At 52.1% G+C, this 23,817-nt stretch overlaps 1 protein-coding gene across 8 annotated transcripts in view; it reads left to right on the top strand.

The window, feature by feature from the left end:
* PRR5L (proline rich 5 like) overlaps positions 1 to 23,817 on the top strand; it is a 75,460-nt gene that overhangs the window by 46,212 nt on the left and 5,431 nt on the right. For 4 of the 8 annotated variants that reach the window (XM_040495426.1, XM_040495430.1, XM_040495428.1 and 1 more), the window contains exons 5-8: positions 4,648 to 4,705; positions 9,587 to 9,678; positions 12,891 to 13,028; positions 17,893 to 18,019. In XM_040495426.1, coding sequence (XP_040351360.1) covers positions 4,648 to 4,705; positions 9,587 to 9,678; positions 12,891 to 13,028; positions 17,893 to 18,019 — 415 coding nt within the window. Of the gene's footprint in view, positions 1 to 4,647; positions 4,706 to 9,586; positions 9,679 to 12,890; positions 13,029 to 17,892; positions 18,020 to 20,737; positions 22,759 to 23,817 lie in introns of those variants that run through there. The other 4 variants (XM_040495433.1, XM_040495431.1, XM_040495434.1 and 1 more) reach the window with 4 other exon arrangements.

Here is a 23,817-nt window from a genome sequence, read left to right as displayed (position 1 = left end):
TCTCCTCTGTCCTCCCCTGCTTCCTCCTGCCTGCCCTCCATGATCAGCTAGGATGAGCTGAATCTGTCCCACCCACTCAAGATTGGGTGGTTTTGGATGCCTTTCCCCAGACATCCTTGTTTTTTGGGTTTGTTTTTTTTTTTTTTTGCATTTTTCCTAGCTGAACTTCATTTTTCTGTTGGTGGCGTATTTTTTGATGTCTTAGACATGTCAGCTGTCTTTCACGTCCAGGCTCCTCTGCTGCTTGATTCAAGTGATGTGTATTCCACGTCTAAGTTCATTTATGGGGTGGGGGCAAGGCACCAAGTAACAATGGGCCTCGTTCCCAGTCCCAAGTCATTTCCTAGGTGGCTGCTATTTAATGTAAACGGTTGTTGGCTCCAAGCCATCGGGCCGGGGAGGTGGTGCGGTTGCCACCATTGGGCAGGGAACGGGACCAGAGAAAGGTCGGGTTCTTCCCAGCCCTGGCACCACACAGCTCCATCACCACAGCCTGCAGCAAACATGTCCTCGGCACCTTCCAGAATCATGCCTTTGTTAAGGGCCGGGAATGCGGTGAGGCGAGTTCCAGGAAGAGATGCTTAAAAGGACAGACCGTCCAAGATGGATGCCTGAGTCAAGGCTGGTTCTTTTGGTTTTCCTTTGTCCTTCTGGGGGGAAGGAGGGGGATGTCTCAGCAGCCTTAAGCCCCACAGATGTCCAGTTGGCATCCTGAGGTGAAGCGAGCAGCACACAGAGTGGCCGCAACCAGGGTTGGGGAGGTCGGTCTCCCTTTCCCGTGGGCCTGCTGCTGCAGCCTGTGGTGGACAGGAGACCCCCCACGAGAGATCGGAACCTTTGCACCCTCAGTACACACATCCGGGATGGTCAAGAGGCCCTCCCTGAGTTACCAGCACTTGAGCCACAGCTCTGCCAGCCCCGGCGCGGGGAAGCCTGCCCCCGGGGCCCCTCCCCAGGTGCTGCAGGGCCTGCCCCAACCCTACCCTCCTTGCATTTGGGCGTGGGCCCCCCAGCATTTCGGGGAATAAGAGGACAGTGTGGGGCCGGAGGCAGGGTGAGGGAGACCCTGTGGGACCAGTACGCGCAGGGGTGGGGGAGTGGGGGGCGAGCAGGTGTTGAAAAATCCTCCTGGGGAGGTGGTAGGAGGCAGGACCACAAGTGAACCCAATCAGATTTCACTTACAAAACACAAGTTTGAAGATAAAAAATACTAAGAATTAAAATGGCAACTGCAGAGCATTAAACCCCAAGCAGGAAGCCCTTCAGGCCATGAGGCCCGGAGGAACATAGGACCATTTGGAGGGTAGGAGCCTGTGTGACTGCAGATTCCCAGGAGAGAAGACTGTTGGCTCAGTTTGAGGCCTGGGTCAGCAACGGGATAGGAAACAGGCCAATCAGCTAAGCCGGAGATGCAGGCTGTGATCAAGGGGTTTGAGCTTGCACAGTGGGGCACAGATCCATTGAGTGCATGGCGGGAGATTCTCTGGAGAGCAGGGGCTGTGGGCTAGGCTGGGCCCAGTGATCCTTCCTCTGCGTGCACGTGACAAACAAAAGCTGGAGACCAGTTATTCATTCAGCTGTAAAATAAGAGCAAAATCTACAAATGCCTGCGGATAGAAGAATCTGCAAGATGCTTTTGAAAGGTGCTTTAGTTTCCTGGAAAAGGACGAGTCCACCGAAATAGCCTCAAAACTGCATGTGACCAGTGGATTTTGACCACAGGGCTGGGGAGATGGCAGAATATGGCTAGAGGCTCCTTAAATCCCCTCCTGAGCCCAAGTTTCTATTGCTCTTATTTTGGCCTAAGTTACAGAACTGCCATGCTGCGTATCCTGAGGATTTTAAAAGAGTATCTTCTTTTCCATTTCTGTATAATACACAAATCATTCCTTTTCATTGAAAAAAAAATGTCTTTTTTTCTTTCCCCAAATGTCTCCTTGAAGGGGGAGAAGTAGGAGAGAGAGGGAAGAAGAACCTGAGCCATCGTTTAAAGCTTATCCCTTAAGGTACAGATGCAGAGTGATTTTTATCAAGTAAAGAAAACGTCAACAGACTTAGGGACCCTGTATCACTTTCTCCCCTCTTCTACATATTCTGTCTCTTATCTTGATTCCTTAAAAGTTCAAAATGGGCTTCAGCACCAAAACAGGCAATATATATATATTCAGCCAATGTTTATTAACATCTGCTATGTTTGGGACACTGTTCTCAGAGCAGTAAGAAATGGCCTTCACCGCTAAGGACCTAGTGAGTATGATACAGGGTTTGAATTTGTTTCTTTAACTCATGACATCGCCTGGACTAGGCTTTTATCTCTCTGTTGTCAGTACTTCCTGTTCTCCCACCACTCTACCCCCACCCCTGCCATTTAAAATGTAGACGTCGGGGCGCCTGGGTGGTGTAGTCGGTTAAGCGTCCGACTTCAGCCAGGTCACGATCTTGCGGTCCGTGAGTTCGAGCCCCACATCAGGCTCTGGGCTGATGGCTCAGAGCCTGGAGCCTGTTTCCGATTCTCTGTCTCCCTCTCTCTCTGACCCTCCCCCGTTCATGCTCTGTCTCTCCCTGTCCCAAAAATAAATAAACGTTGAAAAAAAAATTTTTTTTTAATGTAGACGTCATAGGACAAAGTCACAAAAACTGCATTAAGAGGGAGGTGCAATCACATCCACAGGTGCATTGCAGAAACATGACATCTTGGAAGGTTGTAAAGTTGTTTTGGAAGAAGCCTGGGACATCTGTGTTGGCATCAGAGGTGGTGACAGAGACTAATGGCATCAGGAGCCCTTGCACAGAGCACCCAGGGGAAGTTCTGAGAACTTCACCTGGATGGGTGATAGGGACCCACACAGAGACTTGAGGCCCCAGCTGCTCAGAAACATGCAGGTGGAGCGACTGTCTTCTGGAAGGCACCTGCACAGTCCTTTCCTGTCCAGCCTGGCTGTCAGAGAGCCTTGCTTCTGATAGTCTAAATTTGGTGCAGTGGTGTTTTCTTGCTTTCTGACCCAGAAGCTGTTGGGATTCATTTGCTTGGCTGGAAGGTGGAGAATGCAGGTGGGGTCTCACTGAAACTACCTCTCTGTTCCATCGTTCTGTGTAAAGGAATTGAATTTTGTCTCCTTTAACAGAGTTGGTGTTCTCCTAGAAGATGTCATTCTGACTTTGAGTTGGGGTTCCATCTTGACACTAAACGCTGGCCAACTACTTTTTGAAGTTAGATCATCTCTTGTGAATTTTAATAGGGCTTCTGAAATTTGGTTTATATGTGTGAGTCACAGAAATGTGACAGTTCCTTTGACAAAATATTTTAATATATTTGATGTAGGCCCATTCATTACCGACTCTCTCTAACTCCCACTCCTTTGTGAAGATAGATGGGCTAAGAGAACAGCTATTATCATCAATGCCCATTACCACTGAGTACTAAGGACATGAGATACTGTGTGTGTGTGTGTGTGTGTGTGTGTGTGTGTGTGTGTAATGACTAAGTCTTATAAGAACTTTATGATGTTGCTGGTATGGTGCCATTTTACAGCTGAGGAAGTCAAGTATTAGAGAAAGTTCAAGATCACACAGCTCGAGTGTGGCTGAGCTGGGACTTGAGCCCCCGTCTGATATCCAGATTCTTTCCACTCTGCTATGCACGAGGGTTTGCATCATTGTCATCGTTGCAACAGGGTTTTAAGGTTTTATAAAGGAGAATACTAAGAAATGCATTAGGTTTTCTGTAGGATACAGATCACCATGGGCCCCCTGTCCCATAAGCATAGGACTTTGATAATCTGATAATGTGAGGTGAGTGGAGAGGCACCAGGGCATCCTTGCTCTTGGAGCTTCTGTGACCTGTGAAGAGGCTGCTCCACTTCTTATGGGACCAGCGCTAGCCCTTCAAGGGGGCTCTGGGTGGGGAGACTTGCTAGAAGGCAACAAAGCAGAGTGGAGAGAACATGGCTTCTGGAGCTAAGAAGACCTGGTCTGTCTCCTGTAGGCGGTCTCTTCACTGACCGTCAGTAAAGTGAGGGTCATGGCACCAACTGGCTAGGACTGTTGGGAGGGTTGCAATTAGGTGAAATGAACGATATAAACCCTCTGACATGCGCAGAACACTCAGCAGTTGCTAGGTACAATTGCACAAGGACTTAACCGTACTCTCTCTTTCCACAGCTTTCCATGCACACCCTCACTGGTGGACACATACTCACGGCTGCTTAAGGTTTTTGCATACAGTCTCTTTCATGCTTGCGTGGGAAACCCTAAATTCATCTCTTAAAAAAAAATATATTATCTCTGCACAATTTCCCGTTACCTCAACGCTCCCTTTTCTGAGTTTAGATGAAGGGCTTGAAGGACATCGGGTGTCCACCACAGGCCTGCCGTAGGACTCAGCCAAGCCTATGGCATGCCTCCTCCCTGCTTGGAGGGATGGAATGGTGGTTGAGTTTGGCTCTCGTCTCCCTCGTTTGCCGTGGGATGTCTTGTTGACTTCTCCCGAAGCCTGATCTTCCAAGAGGACAGATGGCTTCTAGTACTTGGAAGCGTGACTGGCATCCAAGGGCCCAGAGCCCCACGCCCTCGCCCATTGGACGTGGAAGAGGTTTTGTCGGTGCGTGAAGTAGCCCAACCCTTGTGTTCTTTGTTCTCTCTTGACAGAATCAGCTTCTTGCCAAAGGCCTGTTGTTTGTGGAGGAGAAGATTAAGCTGTGTGAAGGCAAGTACAAGGCAGCCCTCGTACAGTGGGCCCTGTGACTCAGCCTCTGCTGTTTGGACAGCTGAAATGCTTCTGTCCAAGAGTGGCAGGCTCCAAGTGAGTGATTCACCCTGTCTCTCGCTCCCCCCGCGAGCGGCCTCGCTTGCTCGGAGCCAGCCACTGTGGCTGTGCCAGTCAGATCTGTTTTTTGAAAAATGAGGTGGGATCGGGGTGGTCTTCTCCGAGAACCCTCGCCGAGGGTGTTTCACGGGATGCATGCTGGCGGTCCCCTGTGGAGGGATAAATTCTACCACGGATCCTGACATGCTGTTCTCCCTCGTCTGACCCAGGCTATTTCTAACTGGCCCTTTTCATCTTAGTTGAGGTCCTTTACGACTGGAGGCCTACCTGTCTGGGGGGCATTAGGCTAAACAGGCCCCTGCTGAATGGCGTATGATTTGATAGGCAATGGAAGATTCCTGGCCTGGAAAGATTTTAGAGCCCAGCAGACAGAATAGAAAGGGACCGAATGGAGATGGGAGATGGGACCAAGGCAAGAAGTGGCCAACCCCGGGACTCTATCAAGGGCTACCTCTCAGCTGCCTCCAAGGTGGATTCTGACCTTAGCTTACCACCTACTTCTTTGGTGACTTTGGCCAAGTTTCTAGTTCCTTTGAGCCTTGGTTTTTACTGATTATTTATTTTTGAAAATTTTTTATTGAAATTTTTTTAAGTTTATTTCGAGAGAGAGAGAGAGAAATAGAGAGAGAGAGAGAAAGAGAATCCCAAGCAGGCACTATGCTCAGCGCAGAGCCCAGTGCAGGGCTTGAACTCATGAACCGTGAGATCATGACCTGAGTCGAAATCAGGAGTCAGATGCTTAACTGACTGAGCCACCCAGGCGCCCCAGTTTTTTATCATTTTTAAAATGACCAAATGGGCTAGGGGTTATAAGGAGTATAAGGAGTGTACCTGGCGTAGCATCATACTTGGCATGCCGTAGGTCCACAAACTGGTTTCTTTTTTTTTTTTTTTTTTTTTTTTTGGTACTTTAACCTAAAGACCTCTATCTGTAGGTCAAATTTACTACTAGTCCCAGACATATCAGGCCATAGAGCATCCCTTTTTTTCACCTCCATTCCCTGGGAAAGAGATTGTTGTTCCATGAAGTGTCCCCTGGGAAGACAAAGTAGGAGACAAATGAGAAGCTGACACCGGAAAGTTCCGGTGCTTGGCCCACAGTAAGTGCTCAGCAGACCTTTGGAAGAATAGAGATTAGAAATTAACTTCCATATATGTGACAGCTGACTGAACTTGTAGCCTTGTTTTCCTTCCATATAGCTGTATTCAGGCTTTTTCAACCTTATAAACACCCACTAGCCCAGGGCCTTAGTTGTAAGTGAGTGGCTTTGACAGGGATTTTGTGCCCCTTTTGCATTTAACAGTCGGGCCAGTACACAAGTATGGAAGGTGGCTGCCTAGTAAAGGGGGGGAAGGGAAGCGTGGTCTCTGGCCACATTATTTGTCTGTAAGTCACCTGAGGGGTTACTACATGCTCCTGCAAATGTGGGAAACCAGCTTCATAAAAAAGATACCGAGCAAAACCAGGTCTGTAAGTGTTTTCAGGGAAGAGTCGATGTCTCTTATTCCAGTGACGCTTGACACGGATACATTTGGAGTGAAGGCTCAGAAATGGTGCTGAATGGGGTAAATGAAGGTCATCTGAGGTTCTCTGCCTCTGCCCTAAAGCACGCCATGGGGCACCAGGGCGGGGGTTCTCCCCGGGTCCGTGCTGGCCGTGAGGTCTGCATGTCACCTCTGCACAGTGAAAGAGGTGGAGAACCTTGAAGGGCCTTTCCTGTCTTCAGCCAGAACTTCTCCACTTTTTTATTTCATGTATTACAACCCCACAAAAGATTTTATTTGACAGAAAGGATTCCCTTGCTATAGGATCCATCCTATCACTGAACAGACCGTACTCTGTTGACCTGATTGTTTTATGGACACATTGTACATGTGTCCCTTATGGCCGCAGAAAGGACAGAGGCAGCTCTTATCCTTGTGTTGATCTTTTGTGGGCAGGATCTGCCGTGTTTCTTCCACGAATCTTTCCCAGAGCTTTCGTGGCCTTGACCGTAAGGAGTCCCTGATTCCCCTTCTATGGGCTTCCGGTGACCTAAACTCCTGTGGCACATTTAGAGGACAGTTTTTATAGGGTGGTTGTCTAGAAGCTTCTGTGCAGCCGCCTTCATCTTTGCGGGGAGCTAAGTCCTTAGGGGCTGTTTCTGGAGGTGAAGTCACCTCCCTGAAACTCTTTCTTCCCCGGGGTCACCCTGTTTTGTTAGCCTGTGTCAGTCGGACATTCTTCTCTGAACACTTTCCAAAACCTCCATTACTCTGTGAAGTGCGAAGCCAGCAATTAGACCCGAGTTCCCAGGAGAGGTGCCTTCCTGCTGCTGGGTTGAAAGATTACCTCATGTGCTGACGAGCTCTCCATCCTGGCGGTGGAGGGGAATAAGCGGGCACTGGCACGGATCTGCAGGATTCTCCTGCCCTTCCTTCGTGTTGGGAAGGCCTCTGCTGGGCTTTGTAATGGAAGGCTTAGGATACAGGCCGTCAATAAAGCAGCTGGAATATGGCCTTTTCTCCTGTGCAGTACGTTCCCCGGGTGTTGGGCTCACCTTGGTTTTGGGTACCAGGATGGCTTAACATGTCAGATGTTCCTTTTGAGCTCCCCGACTCCTCCCTGCCACGAACTAGCATAGCCTACATTTGAAAAGATGGGTTCGTTCAGACATTGGTTGATTATCAGCCATCTACCAGGCACTTTGCTAGGTGCTGGGGACACGGTGGTGAACAAAACCATCCTAGGATTCCAGGCCCTCGTGGATTAGCTCATAACCCAGTGGTGAAGAGGGAGATTAATCAAATCATTATGAAATATAACACTGTAACTGCAGCAGGTACTAAGAATACAGTCTGGGGCACCTGGGTGATTCGGTTGGACGTCCAGCTTTGGCTCAGGTCACGATCTCGCGGTTCGTGGGTTCGAGCCCCGCATCGGGCTCAGAGCCTGGAGCCTGCTGGGATTCTGTGTCTCCCTTTCTCTCTGCCCTTCCCCTGTTCCTGCTCTGTCTCTCTCTCAAAAATAAATAAAAATTTTAAAGATTAAAAAAAAAAAGAATACAGTTTGTAGGAGGGAGGTTTGACCCATGGGCGAGACTTTGCTATAGAAGTGATGCTGGAGCTGACACTAAAAGAATAGGCAGATGTAGGTGAGGCAGAAAGAGGGGTAAAGAATAGTCTAGGCAAAGGGACTAGCACATGCAAATGCCCTGTGGTGTACAGAGCATGGTGAGCCTGAGGGGCTGAAATAAAATCCACATACTTAGGGGAATAGAGAAGGAGGGTGAGGATGCAGAAGAAGGAAACAGACTGTCCCCTCCAGATTGCCCGTGTTGCGGATGTTTCCTTGATCTAAGACCAAAGGAAAATGTTGGAGCTAATTATTAAGTCCTGTTGTGTCCTGTCCCATGCTGGGGCTAAATGTTAACCCCCTTCACTCACCAGCCGCAGCATCTGCGAAAGCCTGTACCCTTGATACTTGTGATTCATTCACTCAGAGATTTCTAAAAAGTAATTTATTGATCTGGCAACATGCCAGGCACTAGAAATAATAATGGTGGGGCAGGACAGACAGGACCCAGACGCCCATCCCATTCTAGGAGAGGAGACAGAGAAGTCAATCAGTGATTCCAACAACGTGTAATTAGCACTTTGTGAGGCAAATTACAGGGGACTATGGATTTGCATTTTCCCCTAGCGTGTGTCTCTCCAAGCTTTCAAAAATCCATGCATCTTTGGCCCCGCTAGCTGCTGGTTCTGCCCTTGTTCTGTTCTCTCTCCCAGCCGCTGCTTTTATTGTGCATTAAATTAATAGGCAGAAGAGGCTAAATGAATCTTTCAAGATCTGTTCAGTGGAACTGGCAGTGTTTTGCCAAATGCATCTTTCAGTGTCTAATCTTGGCCGACCCAGTTTCTCGGCCTCAGATGAGCAAAGACGGTGCCCAATCAGGTCTGTTATCTAGGTCATTAAAAAGCAGCCACCGTGCAGGCTCCTCTCTGCCAGTGCCGGCCTTTCCTGCAGGTGCGGGGTTCTTGGCACGGCCTTCTGGTGGCATTGGGTGACCCATGTACACCCAGCCTGGGAGCGGTGCCTGACCAGTGGCTCAGGATCCCAGGGGTGAGCGTAAGTATAGCATCAGGAGGCGGGGCCTGAGTTCTGCAGGTGATACGCTGCCTCCCTCTCCCCGCTGGTTATTGCAAACCAGTGGGTGGAAGTGACAGTTTCCAGGCCCTTCTTTTCACCTCCTTGTCCCAACAGCTCAAATCCAGAATAAAAACCCAGTGTCGTAGTGATTAGAAAATCAAAACAATATATAATTGTGCACGTGATCGTCCCAGATAATGTTGGTCAAGGGCATGGATTCTGGAATCCCAGCTCTGCCTTCTAGCCATGTGATGTTAGGCTAGACACCTGGCCTGTCTCTCTGAGCCTGTAAAGTGAGGGAATAGTTTATTCATGAAATGTAGATGAGGAGTTTAGTACAGTGCCTGAGAATGTTGTTACCATTCTCACCACAGCAGCAACTGTTCTGTGATTTCCATACTTCAGCTCCCATTCCTGGATTGGGGGATAGAAGACATATTTGCCTCTTTTCGGTTAAGTCTTTCCACTCATTCCCACGTTTACTTGTAGCAATGCCTCCTAGGTGAAATGTAGGTCATGAGTTACCTGCCCCCATGCTCCCTTTGACACGGAGCGGTCTCTAGCCTCTCCTGCAAGTAATGACAAATTCTTTTTCTTTCTTTCTCCCCTCCCATCTTCTCGCCCTCGTGTAGGTGAAAATCGCATTGAGGTTCTGGCTGAAGTGTGGGACCACTTCTTCACTGAGACTCTCCCCACCCTGCAGGCAATATTTTATCCAGTTCAGGTCAGTCTCGGAGGAACGACCTCCTGCCGGCCTCAGCACTCTGTCTCATTCCTTGGCCTTTGCCAGCTCGGGCCTCCTGGTGAACCGGGGAGAGGCAGGACGTTGGGTGCCTGAGTCGGCTAAGGACCTCGGGGCTCTTTGAAGGGCTCTCTGGTCTGTGTTTAGCATCTGACCTCCAGCAAAGAGAGAGCGCCTACGTAACTAGCAATTTGTAGGCTCTCCTCACCCTCTTGGTTTTGCATATGCCTTGTACGTTCTCGGAGTGGTTTGTTTCTTCCAGCTTTTCAGAAGCAGAGATGGGGTAGGGAGACTGTTTTCTTTTCTGTCCCTTTCTTTCTTTGCTCCCCCCTCCCTTTCTTTGAAGCACAATTTTAAGGCAGGGTTCCTGTTGTACCAAACTGTGGGAAAGGAATAATGTTTCTTGCCCTCTGTAAGGGATTCCCGAAGACAAGTAGCCACATGATGTAGCAGAAAGAACACTAGACTGAGAATCAGTAGTTGGTCCTGGGCAAACTCATTTCACTTCTCTGAGCGTAGCTCGGTTTCATCTGCAAAATGTGGAATTTCGTGTGAGCAGTGAGTAGCATCTCTTTGGTATTATTGTGTGACCTGGGCTTCTCCTAACACTTGAGGTGATTTCCTTCCATCTTCCCGCAGAGTCTAATAGCAGGACGAGGCATTGCCACTGCAGAGTAGACGCCCCCGAAGGCAGGTGTACCAATCGATGTTCCTCTCCCAGACTCACCTCTCCATCCTGCATTAACACTGCCCCCCCCCACCCCGCCCCTGGGCTTAAGGCTCCTATCTCACCTAGCTTTGGGGAAGTGTGGGTGTGGGGCATAGCAGCTGAGCCATTAACAGTGGTAGGAATGACCCTGGTACCAGACCTAAGGGCCCACATTCTTTGTTTGCTCTGAATGGTATTTTATGGGAGCTTGGAATTCTTTTAAATATGTATCAATATTTAAACATTGGGAAGTTATGCCTACAGAGCTCCTTTCCATTTCTGGCCTGCCCCTAACAATTTTTAGTAGAAGCCTCTGGCCTGCACAGCTCACTGCTCTTTTGATCCCTTCCTTTACCCTCGGGTCCATCCTTTACCCCCGTGAGGGGGTTTGCAGCATTTATGTAGACAATTCAGCCCCCGTACCCTGTGATAGTCACTAGGCCAGCACTGGGTCCTAAGAAGACAGACCTAGGGGTAGGATTCCCAGATTTAGCAAATAAAATGACAGGATGCTGAGTTAGATTTCAATTTCAGATAAACAATGAATAATGCAACATTTGGGGTGTACTTCTACTAAAAAATGATTCACATTCTACTGGACATCCTCTGTTTTATTTGGCATCCTGTTGGCGGGGGTGTATAGACCCGGGTCTCTCTCTTGGGACCTGGTGGGCATGGCATTTCAAGGGGTGGGTGTATCCAGATGGGTTTAGAATGGAAGTGTGGCACCTGAGTGAGCATGGCCCTGGGACAATCGTCAGATGGCCAAGAAGGGCCCTCGCGTACATCCAAGCGGGAGCCCAGCTGTGAGGGTCTGAGGACGTTACTGCCCTGCTTCTCTCGAAGAATCAGAAGCTCCGGTGACAGGTGATGCTGCCCGTCCAGCCGCTTCCCCACACACGGTTTCCCAAGTGCTGTTGCTGCCGCTGCTGTTCCAGACACCCCACCGCGGGAAGCCCTGAGTTAGCGGTTCTCGCTACTGGTGGTAACACACCAAGGTGTCTGTTTGTCCGGCTAGATCCTTCTTAGAGCCCCCTGCCTGGATGGGTGTCTGACACCTACTTCCTCACTGGACAGGTGTGGTTGTGAGTACCTACTGTGTTCAAGGGTGTGGAAGCTTGCCTTCATCTTCCTACCTCATAAGGGGAAGGGAACCCTGGAGGGGAAGCGAGGGCAGAGACCTAAGAGACAGGCGGTCAGTGTCGAGTGCTGGCGTGTGGGGCAAAAAGTAGCAACTGTAGCACCTTAAGGCGGTGGGGAAGGCAATCAGGGAGGGGGGTGGTTGACCCGAGCCTGGAAGGCACTGGTGGTGGTTGTGTGCATCTCTTGGTGGAGGGAGTGGGGGGATGCGGGGATGGCAACCCTAAGGAGTTAACGGGAAATGTAAAACTTCCTTAAGCCTTGGCAGACTTGTGGGATGAAAAGCTACATCCTGTTTGGCAGGTGCCTTGGTGATATCTTTGGCTCTCCCACGAGCAACCCATCTCTGGTGTGTGCTGTATATGCATGTGCAAAGGAGAGTCTAGGAAAGAGGCCCTCCTTTCTCTTTTGGGAAACTTTGGCAGCTCTAAAATCAACCGGTTAATGTTTGAGATCCAGCTCTTCCCTGGATATAGTACCATAACCCTGTCCTTCAGGGTTTTCATCTGCAGGGTAGGTTTTGTAATAGTACCTATCCGAAAGGGTGGCGACTAAACGTGTTACTTCCATCTAAAATATTTAGAGTCATGGCTTGCACATGGAGCTTGGGTAGTATCAGCTCTTAGGATTATTAGTTATGTTCATCCTCCGCCTGCACCCTGCATGGTCAAAACGAGTCCCTGTGTTTTTCCTTCTTTGCCTGTCGTGCGCCAGGTGCTCACATATTAAGCAAAGTTGAGGAAGCAGCCTTGAAAGTGGGGGGCAGGGCCAGTGTTGATCTTTTCTCTCGCTTCCCCCCATCTTCCTTTCTTCCTCCTTCCTGAATGCCCCTTGCCCCCCATGACAGCATAGCCCCCATATATCTTGTACCATCTTGGGTCACTTAGGCGGATTGAGTGAGTCACACCTTCTCTTTTTTTCCTTTGATGTTTTATTTATTTTTGAGAGAGAGAGCACAAGTTGGGGAGGGGCAGAGAGAGAGGGAGACACAGAATCGGAAGCAGGCTCCGGGCTCTGAGCCGTCAGCACAGAGCCCAGCACGGGGTTCGAACCCACAAACTGTGAGATCATGACCTGAGCTGAAGTCAGACGCTTAACCGACTGAGCCACGAGGCACCTCTGAGTCACACCTTAATCTTAAATGAAGTTTTCATTCGGAAGGACGGGGGGAGGAAGGGGCCAAATCTTCGACTTTTTGGCAGTCTTCCCCCCACCCAGGTCTGCAGACACCTCATCCCGGCTCATCGTGGTGCTCTGTACACACTGGTTGTCCTGGAACCCCCGTGGTTAGTGGCATATCCAGCGGGCTCTCACCTCCCAGCCCTGCCCCCTCTCTCCTCTTCAGGGCCAGGAGCTGACCATCCGCCAGATCTCTCTGCTGGGCTTCCGCGACCTGGTCCTGCTGAAGGTGAAGCCGGGCGACTTGCTGCTGGCCCGGTCCCAGCCGCCCTCATCCATTGTCCAGATGTTGCTCGTCCTGCAGGTGGGTGAGGCCCCGGTGGAGATGTGGCCACCTGGCCAAGGGAGGAAGAGATCCTGTGGGACGGCGGAGGGACCAAACGACTTGAACGTCTTAGCTTAGCTCGTATTCTTCAGCGTAGCTGTTCCTGTGCCTTAGCGCATTTGTTCCCTTGTTGTACCTCCACTGAGCGCCTGTGAGGCCCCTGGCACCGTGCTCCATGCTGGGATCCTAGTGGGGGCCAGAGAAGCAGGTCTTGTCATTCAGGAAGCACCCTCCCCCTTCTCCTGCATGTCAGTGATCCATAAGTCACACGCGACCACAAGAGCGTGCTGTAGCCTAGCTGAAGCCAGACCAGGAACTCCCTAGAGGGTTCCCGGACAGGTGGGCACCCTAAGAGACTACAGCCAGAAGTGAGACCACATCAGGCCCCAAAGCTGCCAGCCTTTCACCACTTACCAGTCTTGCCTTGTTTCTCTCTGCTGCTACCTCTCCTGGCCCTGCCCGGTGCCTCGTGGACTTGGTGTCTCTCCCTTTCTCCCTCCTTCTGCAGAATTGTATTCAGTACTTTGGTTTGCACCTGACCAAACGTGGCATCCCACACACAACTCCCGTGTTTCCACCAAGAGCTGACCCAGATGGTTGTCTCTTAATCCCAGTTCTGAATCAACAGTGGGAAGATGAGCTAATGCTACTGGCTGATTTCTGAATCAGATAATCCAAACGACCACCTTATGAGGCGGACAGTGTTGTTATTCCCATTTTACAGATGAAGAAATGGAAACCCGGGAAGTGTGTGTTTGTCCAAGCTCCCTCAGCAAGAGGTAGTAAGATTCAGAGCTGTGTACACTCAGGGGAAAGAATTGGATTTGTCTAGCTCTGGCTACACGACTCCCCTTTGCCAGTCAGCCATGACCTTGGGTCGAGTACCATAAACATGGCGTCAGGGAGCCCGATCCGATGGACGGGGGTGCATAATTCCCAAGAAACAGAGCTGCAGCCCAGGGACAGCCCCAGAAGATGGCAACTATGCCTCCACCTCTGTAACAAGTTCAGCTGCCACAGCATCAGGTCTGAGCCATTCCCCAGGGCAGCCGGTTCCATCGTTGGTCAGGCTGGTGGTGACCCCGCTGCCCTCTTGGCAGGGGTAGAACAGCAGGCTTGGGGCCCTGGTCTCCCCGTCCCCCAGCTGCTGTTGCCTTCTGGCTGTCTAAGCTAGGCCATCCTTCTGGGCATTCTCCCCCTTTCCTGAAGTCAGAGGAGCAAGAGTTGCCTAATAGGACGAGGGGGTGCTTAAATGTCTGGAAAGCCAGCTCAGGCATGTTTATGGCAGGGAAGGAGAAGGCGTGGGGGTCAGAAAGTGTGTGTGTGGGCTCATGTCTGGGATGCATAAAGCAGAGCTTGCATCCCACGGAAGAAGTCTAGAAAATGAGCCCTTTAGGGTTCGGATAGGACAATTGGGAAAGAGGAGTTGGGCTTTCCCCCTCTTATTTCCATTTATAATATTTTAGGGATGACAGGTGTTCCTTTGTTGTTGTTGCTGTTTGTTCTTTTGGAGGGAGAACTGGGGTGGGGGTCCCCACCTGCTGACAGCAGACCAAAAAGGACTGTCTCTGTACTAATGAGAAACGCCCACCACGTTCCCACATTGGACAACCCAAGAATCACATGAGAAAGCCGCCATCATCCCCCCCGAAGCCCCGTAGGGGTTAGCCTGCTTGCCTGGGAGATGCTTCCTTCATCCATCCTGGCCCCCAGTCCACACCGCTGTCTGTGGGGTTCCCGGTGGGATCTTAGGAGAGCAGCCCAGTCTGTACCCTGGCCTCCGGTCCTCCTACCTCCCCAGCCTCACCTGGAAACTGCGGCCACACTGGCACCCCCTTTGTGTCTCCCTACACAGCAGAGTCTTCCAGGGTCCACGGTCCCCTTCAGGCCAAGGCAGGTCTGTATGTTTGCTCCTCCCTCTTGTTCCTTCAGCACATAGCAGGCCCGGGGAAGGGTGAACAAAACACCCATTCCGCAAGTGATGGCACAGCCAGAGAGAGCCTGAGTAGGACTGACCCCAGGTCTCTGGCCTCAAATCCCCTGACAGTGACCATCACGTAGTTGGGATTCGTCTCTTGGCGGACAGAAGTACAGTCGGAGAAACTCCATGGTCGTGACAGAGGTCTGGGAAGTTGGGCAAGGAAACAATCCCTGTTTTCCTGTTTTCACAGATGAGGTGGAGATTCAGAGTTGGCCAACCAGCTTAAGGTCTCGTCCTAATCTGTAAGATCTGGATCTGTCATCCAGTCCTCACCTCTTGCTACCTGCCCACCGAGCCATGCCCAGCTACAACTGCCTGCCCTCCAACAGTCCCCCCAGGGTCCTGGGAGATGCTACATAAGCTTCTAAGATGGTCCCCTTTAATGCTGGGCATTTGGCATTATTTCCCCCAAGGGTCTCGTGGGACTAGTTCTGGCCCACGTTCTTCCTCACCCTGGGAGCTACAAAGCCCAGGGCTGGGAATGTGACAGTGACGAATCGGGATCTTTGGCCAGTCCAGGTCTGTCATCTTGAATAGCAGGATGGCAGCTGCTGGGTCTGAATGCACCTTGCAGGTTGCCGTGCCCTGGGATCATTCCAACTACAGGAAATTTGGGTCCCAGTAGTTAGAATTGCTCCCTTCTCTCCCCAGACCCCCACTTTCCCCAGTGCCATGAAATCTGGGGCTGGCTTTTCCTTGCCTGACTCGTACAGAGAAAAGAGTCATTTCTCAGGCCTTCTCTCCCTTTTCCAGTGCTCTTCCAAAATGTCACTGAACAAACCTCTCCCTCCCCAAAATACGCAAGGGGCTCCAACTTCCCTGCTATGAGCTGTATGCTCCCAAGCTACCCCAGGGAGAGGCTGAACCAGCGGTCTTGACCACTAGAGAGATCTGGTTCCTCCTGGCAGGTACAGACAGGTTGTGAGATCATCCTAGAACAGTGCCTTCTGAGGGGTACCCGTGCAGTCACCCGGGGTCCCATGCCAAGCAGGGCCCTGTGCTTGGTTTAATTGTCTCCCACTGCCATCTTGAAATTCTTAATAATTTTTCAGTAACGGACTCCCACATTTTCATTTTGCACTGGGCCTTGCAAATACATAGCAGTCCGGCGGCCAGGCTGAGGGCTGTGTGCAAGCCAGGCTGTCCAGCAGCTACCCTGGGAGAAAACCATCCAGCTCCAAACCATGCACTTGTTAACCCATTTTCTTCCCACCTCTTGCCTCCTCTCCTTTCTCTGTTGCCCCTCTCTGTTTAGCGTTTATTAATCGTAGTGGGGGAAACACTTGGGTGGGGGGCGGGGGAGGAGAAGGCAGAGAAATAACAGAGAAATATCTCAGAGAAATATCCCTGAGAAATAACAAGGAGGAAAAAAATGACAAAGAAAAAAGTCTCCTCAGCTCTGAACACCAGTCGAGGTGGTTTTGGGGCTGAAACTGCTGCGCACTTGAGGCCTGGGTGGTTCCCGGGGAGCATTAACAAGGCTCCGCTCTCCCCTCTGTGGCCTTGAGGATTTCCTTCCCCAGTGAAGCAGGCCCTGTGCTTTCCCCCTTTGCTTCCATGGCTTCGGCCCACGCTGAGGGGTATTAGAGCCCGGGGGGCATGAGAAACATCCTGCCTTCTTCCCACCGTCCCCTGTCCCCTGTCCCCTGCCAGTGCTAGGGAGTCTGAGGCCCACTCGTGTTTATTCTGCATCTCCTCCCTTCCCACCCCTTCCCAGCCCCAGCCTCCATGTCTTCTGTCCCCACAGCCCACTTCCGCAACCTCCTTTGTGTTTCCTTAAGCCATTCCTTCCCTGTCACTGCCCCCAGCCATCTCTGTCTCCGTGGTGGGGGGAGCTGACAAGGGGCCAAGTCAGCCTGTGTGCAGGGGAGCCTCCACCCCACCCAGGCCTCCCCCATCTGTGGGATGGGCCCTTCCCGCTTCACCCCTCCGCCATCTTTTCCTCTAATCCCTGAAAACTCCAGCACAGTGAGGAGTTTTACTTTTTAGGTAAAGGTGATTGTAACATCAATTCCAATTTGAGAATTTGTTGGGACGTCCTCTTGGGCCGAGGGGAGCCCCCACGGAGCCTTTTCTCTCTGCCTTTCCACAGTCCCTCAACACAGAGCAAGGCTTCGAGCCCTTTCCAGCAAGATATTGGATTCCCTAGGAGTCTACTGGTCTTCTAGAGAACCTTCGTCATGTTTTGTCTCCTTTTTGGTTTTGACCGTTGTTATGTGTTTTAGTTGGTGTTTGTTCAGGCTTAGCCCTGAGGACTCCTGTCCTTTTGGGCTTTTGAACTAACTCGTCTTCATCTTGGTGCCTAACATCTGTCTGGCTCCACAGTGAGTCTCCCTTTCTTCTACTGTTCTGGATTTTTCCATATTCTGTCCCCCTTTCTTTTCTAACCTCCTTAACAAGTGGCAGTAAGATGGGTTCAGAGCCAGACAGCCGGCATTCCAGTCCCAGGTTTTTGCCACTCACCAGCTGAGCGTTCCTGGGAAAGTTACTTGAGCTCTCTGGGTGCTACTTCCTCATCTGTAGAAGGTGGACGATGAGGGAGGGTCCCTGGCTCCTTGCGCTGTTGAGAGGCCTCTGCTTTGGTCCGTGTAAAGTGCCTGCGTTGTGGCAGTGGGGTGGGATTACATGGTTGGGACCAAAGTGGGCAGTCCCACCTGCCCTGGACAGTTCTGATCCCTGTGACCCATGGCAAGTGACTCGGGCTTTAAGCCTCAGTTTCCTTCATTCCAGCCACAGCGATGCCGCCTGCTGGTGTCACCACTTTGAATGTAGTAGGAAGGCAATCAGGACTTGGTGGCTGAGTGCCAGCTGGCCCTGGCAACTTTTGACTGACCCTTGTCTCTCTTGGATGTTTATTTCCAGAGTGTTCACGAGCCCACAGGCCCAAGTGAGGGTTATTTGCAGCTGGAGGAACTGGTGAAGCAAGTGGTGTCTCCATTCCTCGGCATCAGTGAGGACCGCGGTGTCTCGGGTCCCGCGTTTATGTTGGGTAAGGGGCAAGGCTCTCGGGCTGCCGGGTGCTTTGGTGATAATGCTGCCAGCTCTGTTTTCCTGAGCCTGGATTATGTCCAAGCCCTTGGCTTCTGATGTGGGTCCGTGCAGATCTGTGCCTGGTAATCACTCGTGTGTCCTGCTGGCCTGTGTGGCCGTAAACCTCCCCGCCTGACGATGCCTCCCCAGGGACTGTGCCTCTGTGGTGTTGCTTGTCTGATCCGCATCTTTGATCAGTGGCTTTGATCTTCTCTGTGGGCCTGCAATACTTTTCCTGTATCTGATCACCAGAAACTATGCCTTATTACACGCCCCACACACTCGAGTGCAGAAACCACCCGTGATGGATTTTCCCTTGAAAGCAGCTTGAAATGTGAAGCCAACTCATTTTATGTGCGGCCAGGGACAGATGAAATTGAGCTGCTGTCACCCCCTCCTTGTCTGTAGGTACTGCCAGGGCCCACATGCCAAGGAAAGGGGCTCCTGGACTGGGGGACAAATCCTGTTGGTGGCTGTAAGGCTAGCATTAGCGTCAGGCTCTGCATTTGGCACCCTGGAGAATCTCGAGGTGAGAGGGATCTGTTCCTTCTCTCTGTGAAACCACGGTCCAGATGGGGAAATAGCCGTATAACAGGCTTATCATAAGACACATTCCTGTCACTCTTTGAAATGAAAGTCCCCCAAAGGCAGGAATTTTTCTATCCCCAGTGACTTTAATGGTGGTTGGCGATAGTAGGCACTCAAAAACTACTTAGTGGATGGACGACAGGCAGTTGCACCCCAAGGCGGGGCTGGCTGGCGCCCATACAGAGCTGCAGAGGTGAAAAGCGACTCCCTGAACTGGGAATCTTTTGCCTCCTCTCCTTGCTTTAATGGAATTGCAGCCGAGCGTCAAAGGAAAGGGCCGAGGAACAGCCTCCAGCCTGGCTCCTACCCCTTCCTGGGCCTCACTACTGCAAGCAAAGCAGGGCTGGCTGCCAGTCTTCCTGGCCCCTTCGTGTGTTTTCTCTGGAGACACCAGCCTAGCCACAGCCACCGCACATCTGGGGTGCTGGCCCAGCCCGCCTGCCCAGTCCTTCCCCCGCCCTCTCTTCCACCCTTGCTCACTCACTCATTCCGCCCAGGGGCTGGCGCGAGCCAGAGTAGCAATGGCGGCTGAGGGCAAACCGTCCCCTGCCTCTCTGGCCGTGAGCGGGGCGCCACGTTGCTACGCCCTCCCTGGAGCCCACCTTCTTACTTCAGCTCAGCCCACTGGCTTGCCGGCTCACCCACTTTGGGACGGGAGGATCCGGGTAGATGTCAGGACACCATCAGGTGAGCTGGGCCACGTCGGGGACTTTGCCATTGGCTGGGCCTAGAGCCAGGAACAGGGACAGATTTGGAAGTTTGCTCTGGGAGTACTTACTCCAAGAGGGGACACCTTTGGCTTCCCAGTTAGGACAATACATTCTTTTGTCAAAGTATAAAGCCAAGGTCTGAGGTTTTTTTGTTTGTTTGTTTTTTTGTTTTTTTTTTTTATACCAAGGACAATCCTTGTGTGGGGCATTGTCTCAGGAGGGACAGAAGGGGAAGAAAATGACTCTTATGGATTGTTTGATTATGATTATTTTAGCAAATGTATACTGAAACCTTACCCCTGGTACCTTAGGAGGTGCTGCAGGTATAGCCATGAGTAAAACCGACCCATCTCTGCCCTGTGGGGCACACGGTCCAGTGAGGAGGTCTCAGACAGTACATCATGACTCATGAATGAACAAGTTCTCTGAATGGGGGAAGTACATCGGCCACAGGGCCCAGGGCAGGGGCACTTCACCTGGACTGGGGGAACCAGGGGAGGCTCCCCAAAGGAAGTGATACCTGTGCTGAGTCCTGTAGGATGGATTTGAGGTAGTCTCCCTTCGCTGTTTGCTGAGCTATCCCAGGGAGAGGGAAAGATCTTTGGGAGGCCTTTGGGGTAGGGAGAGCGGTGAACGGGGCGGGGGCGGGGGGAGGGGCTGGAGCATTTGAAAAACCAAGATACCGTCAGAGTTGCAAAGTGGCTGGTGGCCAGGGAAGGCACAGGCCACAGACTACATCCTGGGCATTATGCTGGGTGGGCTGGAGGCCATACCGCAGAGTGGGCACCATTGTTCCCATTTTACAGCTGAGGGTTCAGGTCACTTGGCTGTTGGAGCTGGGATTTGAAAGCCCCAGGTTGTTTGCACTTTACCAGTTATCCTACATGCTCCAGCCTCCCCCCGCCCCTGTCAGTTTCTAGAAGGTCGTTGTGATGTTACTGAGGGACAGCTGAGGAGGTGATCCTTCCCCCTCATTCCTTAGCTCCTCAGGGCTCCGGGGCCAGACATTTCACCCGGAACCTCTGGATACTAAAAAGTTGACATGGCTACAATGGATCTCTTCCCTGTTGAGGACACCCCTTTGCCAGATAAAGTGAGGATTCTCTGTGCCTCAGTCTTCCCCTCAGTAAAACATGGAGACCATGACGTTTATCCTGCCTGAAGGAGAGGAGCGTGCAGACCACCAACTGAAGTGTGAAGCCACAGGAGGGCTTTGCCGTGGTCCGCTGGGGCGGGGGCGGGGGTGGTGGTGAGGGGAGCAAAGGTGGGGCGGGGAAGGGGAAGGGGAGGGGGGGCATGCAGGGGTGAGGAGCGGTCGAGGGCAGCTGGAGCGCTCATCTCAAAAGCCACCACTTATCAAAATGCCTGTCATGTTTCAGGTGCTGACCAGGCACTTGTCCTCTTTGCACAGCCCGCTGAGGGGTGGGGGAGTGCTGTGGTTGTCTCAGTCTCAGACTCCGGAAGAGACCTCCCCAGGGCTGCGTGGAGTAGATGACCAGAGACAGAGAAGCGGTTTCTCCAGGGGGCGCCCCTCATTGCACGCGCCTGTCCAGGCACGTTTGATCCCACGGGGATTCTGGGGAAAGCTCTCTTCCTGTCAGCCAGGCCGATGGGTGTGAGGAGCGAGCCTCACCCCCTGATATACGAGGCTTGGCAGAGAGAGGGAGAGGACTCTGAGGCTCGTGGGAGCAACTGTGTGCGCAATGTGGCTCTCCTCCAAAGCAGTCCCTTTTCCAGAGCTGTGGGGAGGTGGAGGTGAGGAGTAAAATCTTTAAACAAAAACAAAAACAAAACTGTTTTGTCCTACCTTTCTAGTTCCCGAAGTCTCCAAGCTGCTGCCCTGGCTGCCTCCCGGGACCCCCAGCAAACACTCAGAACCCTCAGCAGTGCTGTGTTTTTCTCACACAAAAGCCCTGGCCTCCCACAGATCTTCCTCCATTGTGTCTCCAGGGGAGGGCCCTTTTCCTCAAGACCCTGTAACTTCTCCTCGTGACAAGTAGGCATTCATGGGCTTTCAGGTGCCTGGGCCTGGAGAGGGACGTCCACAATGGGCTTGGCGTGCAGAGGGCACAATACCCGCATTATGGCGGCCACTCCTTCGAGCCTGGGAGATCAAAGGCCTGGGAACGGAGTCCCCCACAAAGGGCCTGAGGACCGCCTCATCCAGGCTTTGCTTCTCCGGGGTTTGAAAGGAACTGCCATTGCTGGCTCCGGTGTAGGGGGATGAATGCCAGAGCTCAGTGGGGCGCCTGGGGAGTGATGAAGGCAGAAAGGCTCCCCTTGCCCCACCCCGTGTGAAAGGCAGGAGGAGGAGGAGGAGGTCTGGAGGTGGGTGCCTGCCCAGGTGGCAGGACACGGCTCCTCTCCCAGCTCAAAGGGTACCGTTGCAAGGGAAGGACCCGTTTCAGCCCCCGAGGGGTGACCACAGCTTAAATAGCCTCTTAAAGGGAGATTTTCTTCTCTGAGTGCCAGGGCCTGACTTTCCCTGGTACAAATGAGAAGGCCGGGAAGATGATAGGCAACAACAGTGTGGGTAGCTGTCTCAGCTCCAGCCCGGCCTGTGGTCTGACCCCACTGGGGCCGCAGCTGACGTGCTGGTCTGAGGTTGACTCTGGAGTCTGGTGGGAGCTTATCGAGGAAACGCTGTCTGCCCCGGGGGACTCGGCACAGCCCAGCGGCCCCTGTGGTCTCCACTCTGCCCACACCCAGTCTTGGGAACCAAAGCACTCCACCCAGCAGGCAGAAGGAAGAGTCCTAGGCCTCTCCCGTGAGTCATCAGCAGGGAACAGCCATAAGGAGAGCGGCAAGGCCAGAAGGAGTGGGGCCTCAGAAACCACAAGGGCTGCGCTTTGGCTGTGTGGCCTAGAGTCGGTTACTTGATGTCTCTGAGCTGCAGAGAGCCGAACACAGAGAAGGAAGATGCCAGCCTGTCTCAGGTCAGGGCCCAGGCAGAGTTGCTACCTGCTAGGATACGGTCCCCAGCTAGAGGCAGCCTGGCCCCCTTGGAATGCCTCCAGATGAGAAATTGTATGTGCCTCTCCCCGGACCGCATCCCGACCCTTGCCATGCTGCATAGTCATGCCTGATGATTTGTCAGTCTCCCCCTTAGACTGTTAGTTTGTCGAGGGCAGGGAACGTGTGGTTCCTCTTGTACCCCAGGCCCTAGCGTAGGTGTCTGCTCTGAGTGAGTGTGTGAGTGAATGTCTGGGTTCCATCCGTCAGTCACTCTGGAGCAGGCCCGTCCGAAATGACTCCTCTTCAAGACTTCTCCTCCTCTGACTCCTCTGAGAGCTCCTGCCTGTACCTCTGCCCTGTCATTCGTTGACCTTGTTCGTTTTTTTTTATTCCAGTAGAGTTAGCATGCAGTGTCATATTAGTTTTAAGTGTACGATACAGTGATTCAACAATTCCATACTTGTTGACCTGGATTTTTTTGTTTGTTTGTTTTATTTTTTTTTTAATGTTTATTCATTTTTTGATAGAGACAGAGCGTGAGTGGGGGAGGGGCAGAGAGAGAGGGAGACACAGAATCTGAAGCAGGCTCCAGGCTCTGGACTGACAGCACAGAGCCGGACACAGGGCTCAAACTCACGGACCGTGAGATCATGACCTGAGCTGAACTCGGACGCTTAACCAACTGAGCCACCTAGGTGCCCCCACTTGTTAACAGGTACTTGTGTGTAGGCTTCCCAGTGGGCATGCAGGAGCTCTGCCTTGAGGCCTGGGCTTGAATCCGGATTACACCGCTGACTGGCTGGAAAGTTATTTCACATCTTCACTTCAGGTTCCTTTTCTACAAAATGGTCAGAAGATGACCATGTCGGTGAGGCACCTCCTTTTTTGATACAGTATGCGGCACGTACTAGATGCTCATTGACCCAGCCCCCCACCACATACATGCACATGTGCACACACACACACACACACACACACACACACACGTGCACTGGGCTCGGGCCCCTGAGGCGGGCCCCATGTCAAATTCACATTTCTCCCTCCCAGCAGTGACCACAGTGTTTTGCATGTTGCAGTTCAGAGCGTTTGGGGCAGGAGAGGGCAGATGTCATGGAGACCCCCTCCTCCATGTTGGCCACCCTCACTGTGGCTCCAGCTTGCAGCAGCAGCTAAAGTGGCCTCTCTTGTCTCTTCTGCCTGTTAACCCCCCCCCCCCCCGCCCCCAGGACTTTGGGCTTCTTGGCTAACAATGTGGGAGAGAGACAGAGAACATCCAGGCACCCATCTGAAACACCCTTCCTGGCTCATTCTACTGGAGTAGGGCCCCTGGAAACGATCAAACAATCCTCATTTCCTCCAGAGATGGCTGTGTGTGTCCCCCATCTATCCCCCATGCCCTCAACTTACCCTGTGTCCTGGGCCCAGCCCAGCCTTTGCTCTAGCTCTTTCCCCTTTCTGGATCTGCGTGTAGTAAATGCTCACCGAACAGTCTAGCCCGGTCTCC

This window comes from Herpailurus yagouaroundi, unplaced genomic scaffold, assembly GCF_014898765.1.
Source record: "Herpailurus yagouaroundi ecotype Mexico unplaced genomic scaffold, PumYag 187, whole genome shotgun sequence".
In the NCBI taxonomy this organism is placed as follows: domain Eukaryota; kingdom Metazoa; phylum Chordata; class Mammalia; order Carnivora; family Felidae; genus Herpailurus; species Herpailurus yagouaroundi.
This window is presented reverse-complemented; position numbering and strand designations above follow the sequence as displayed.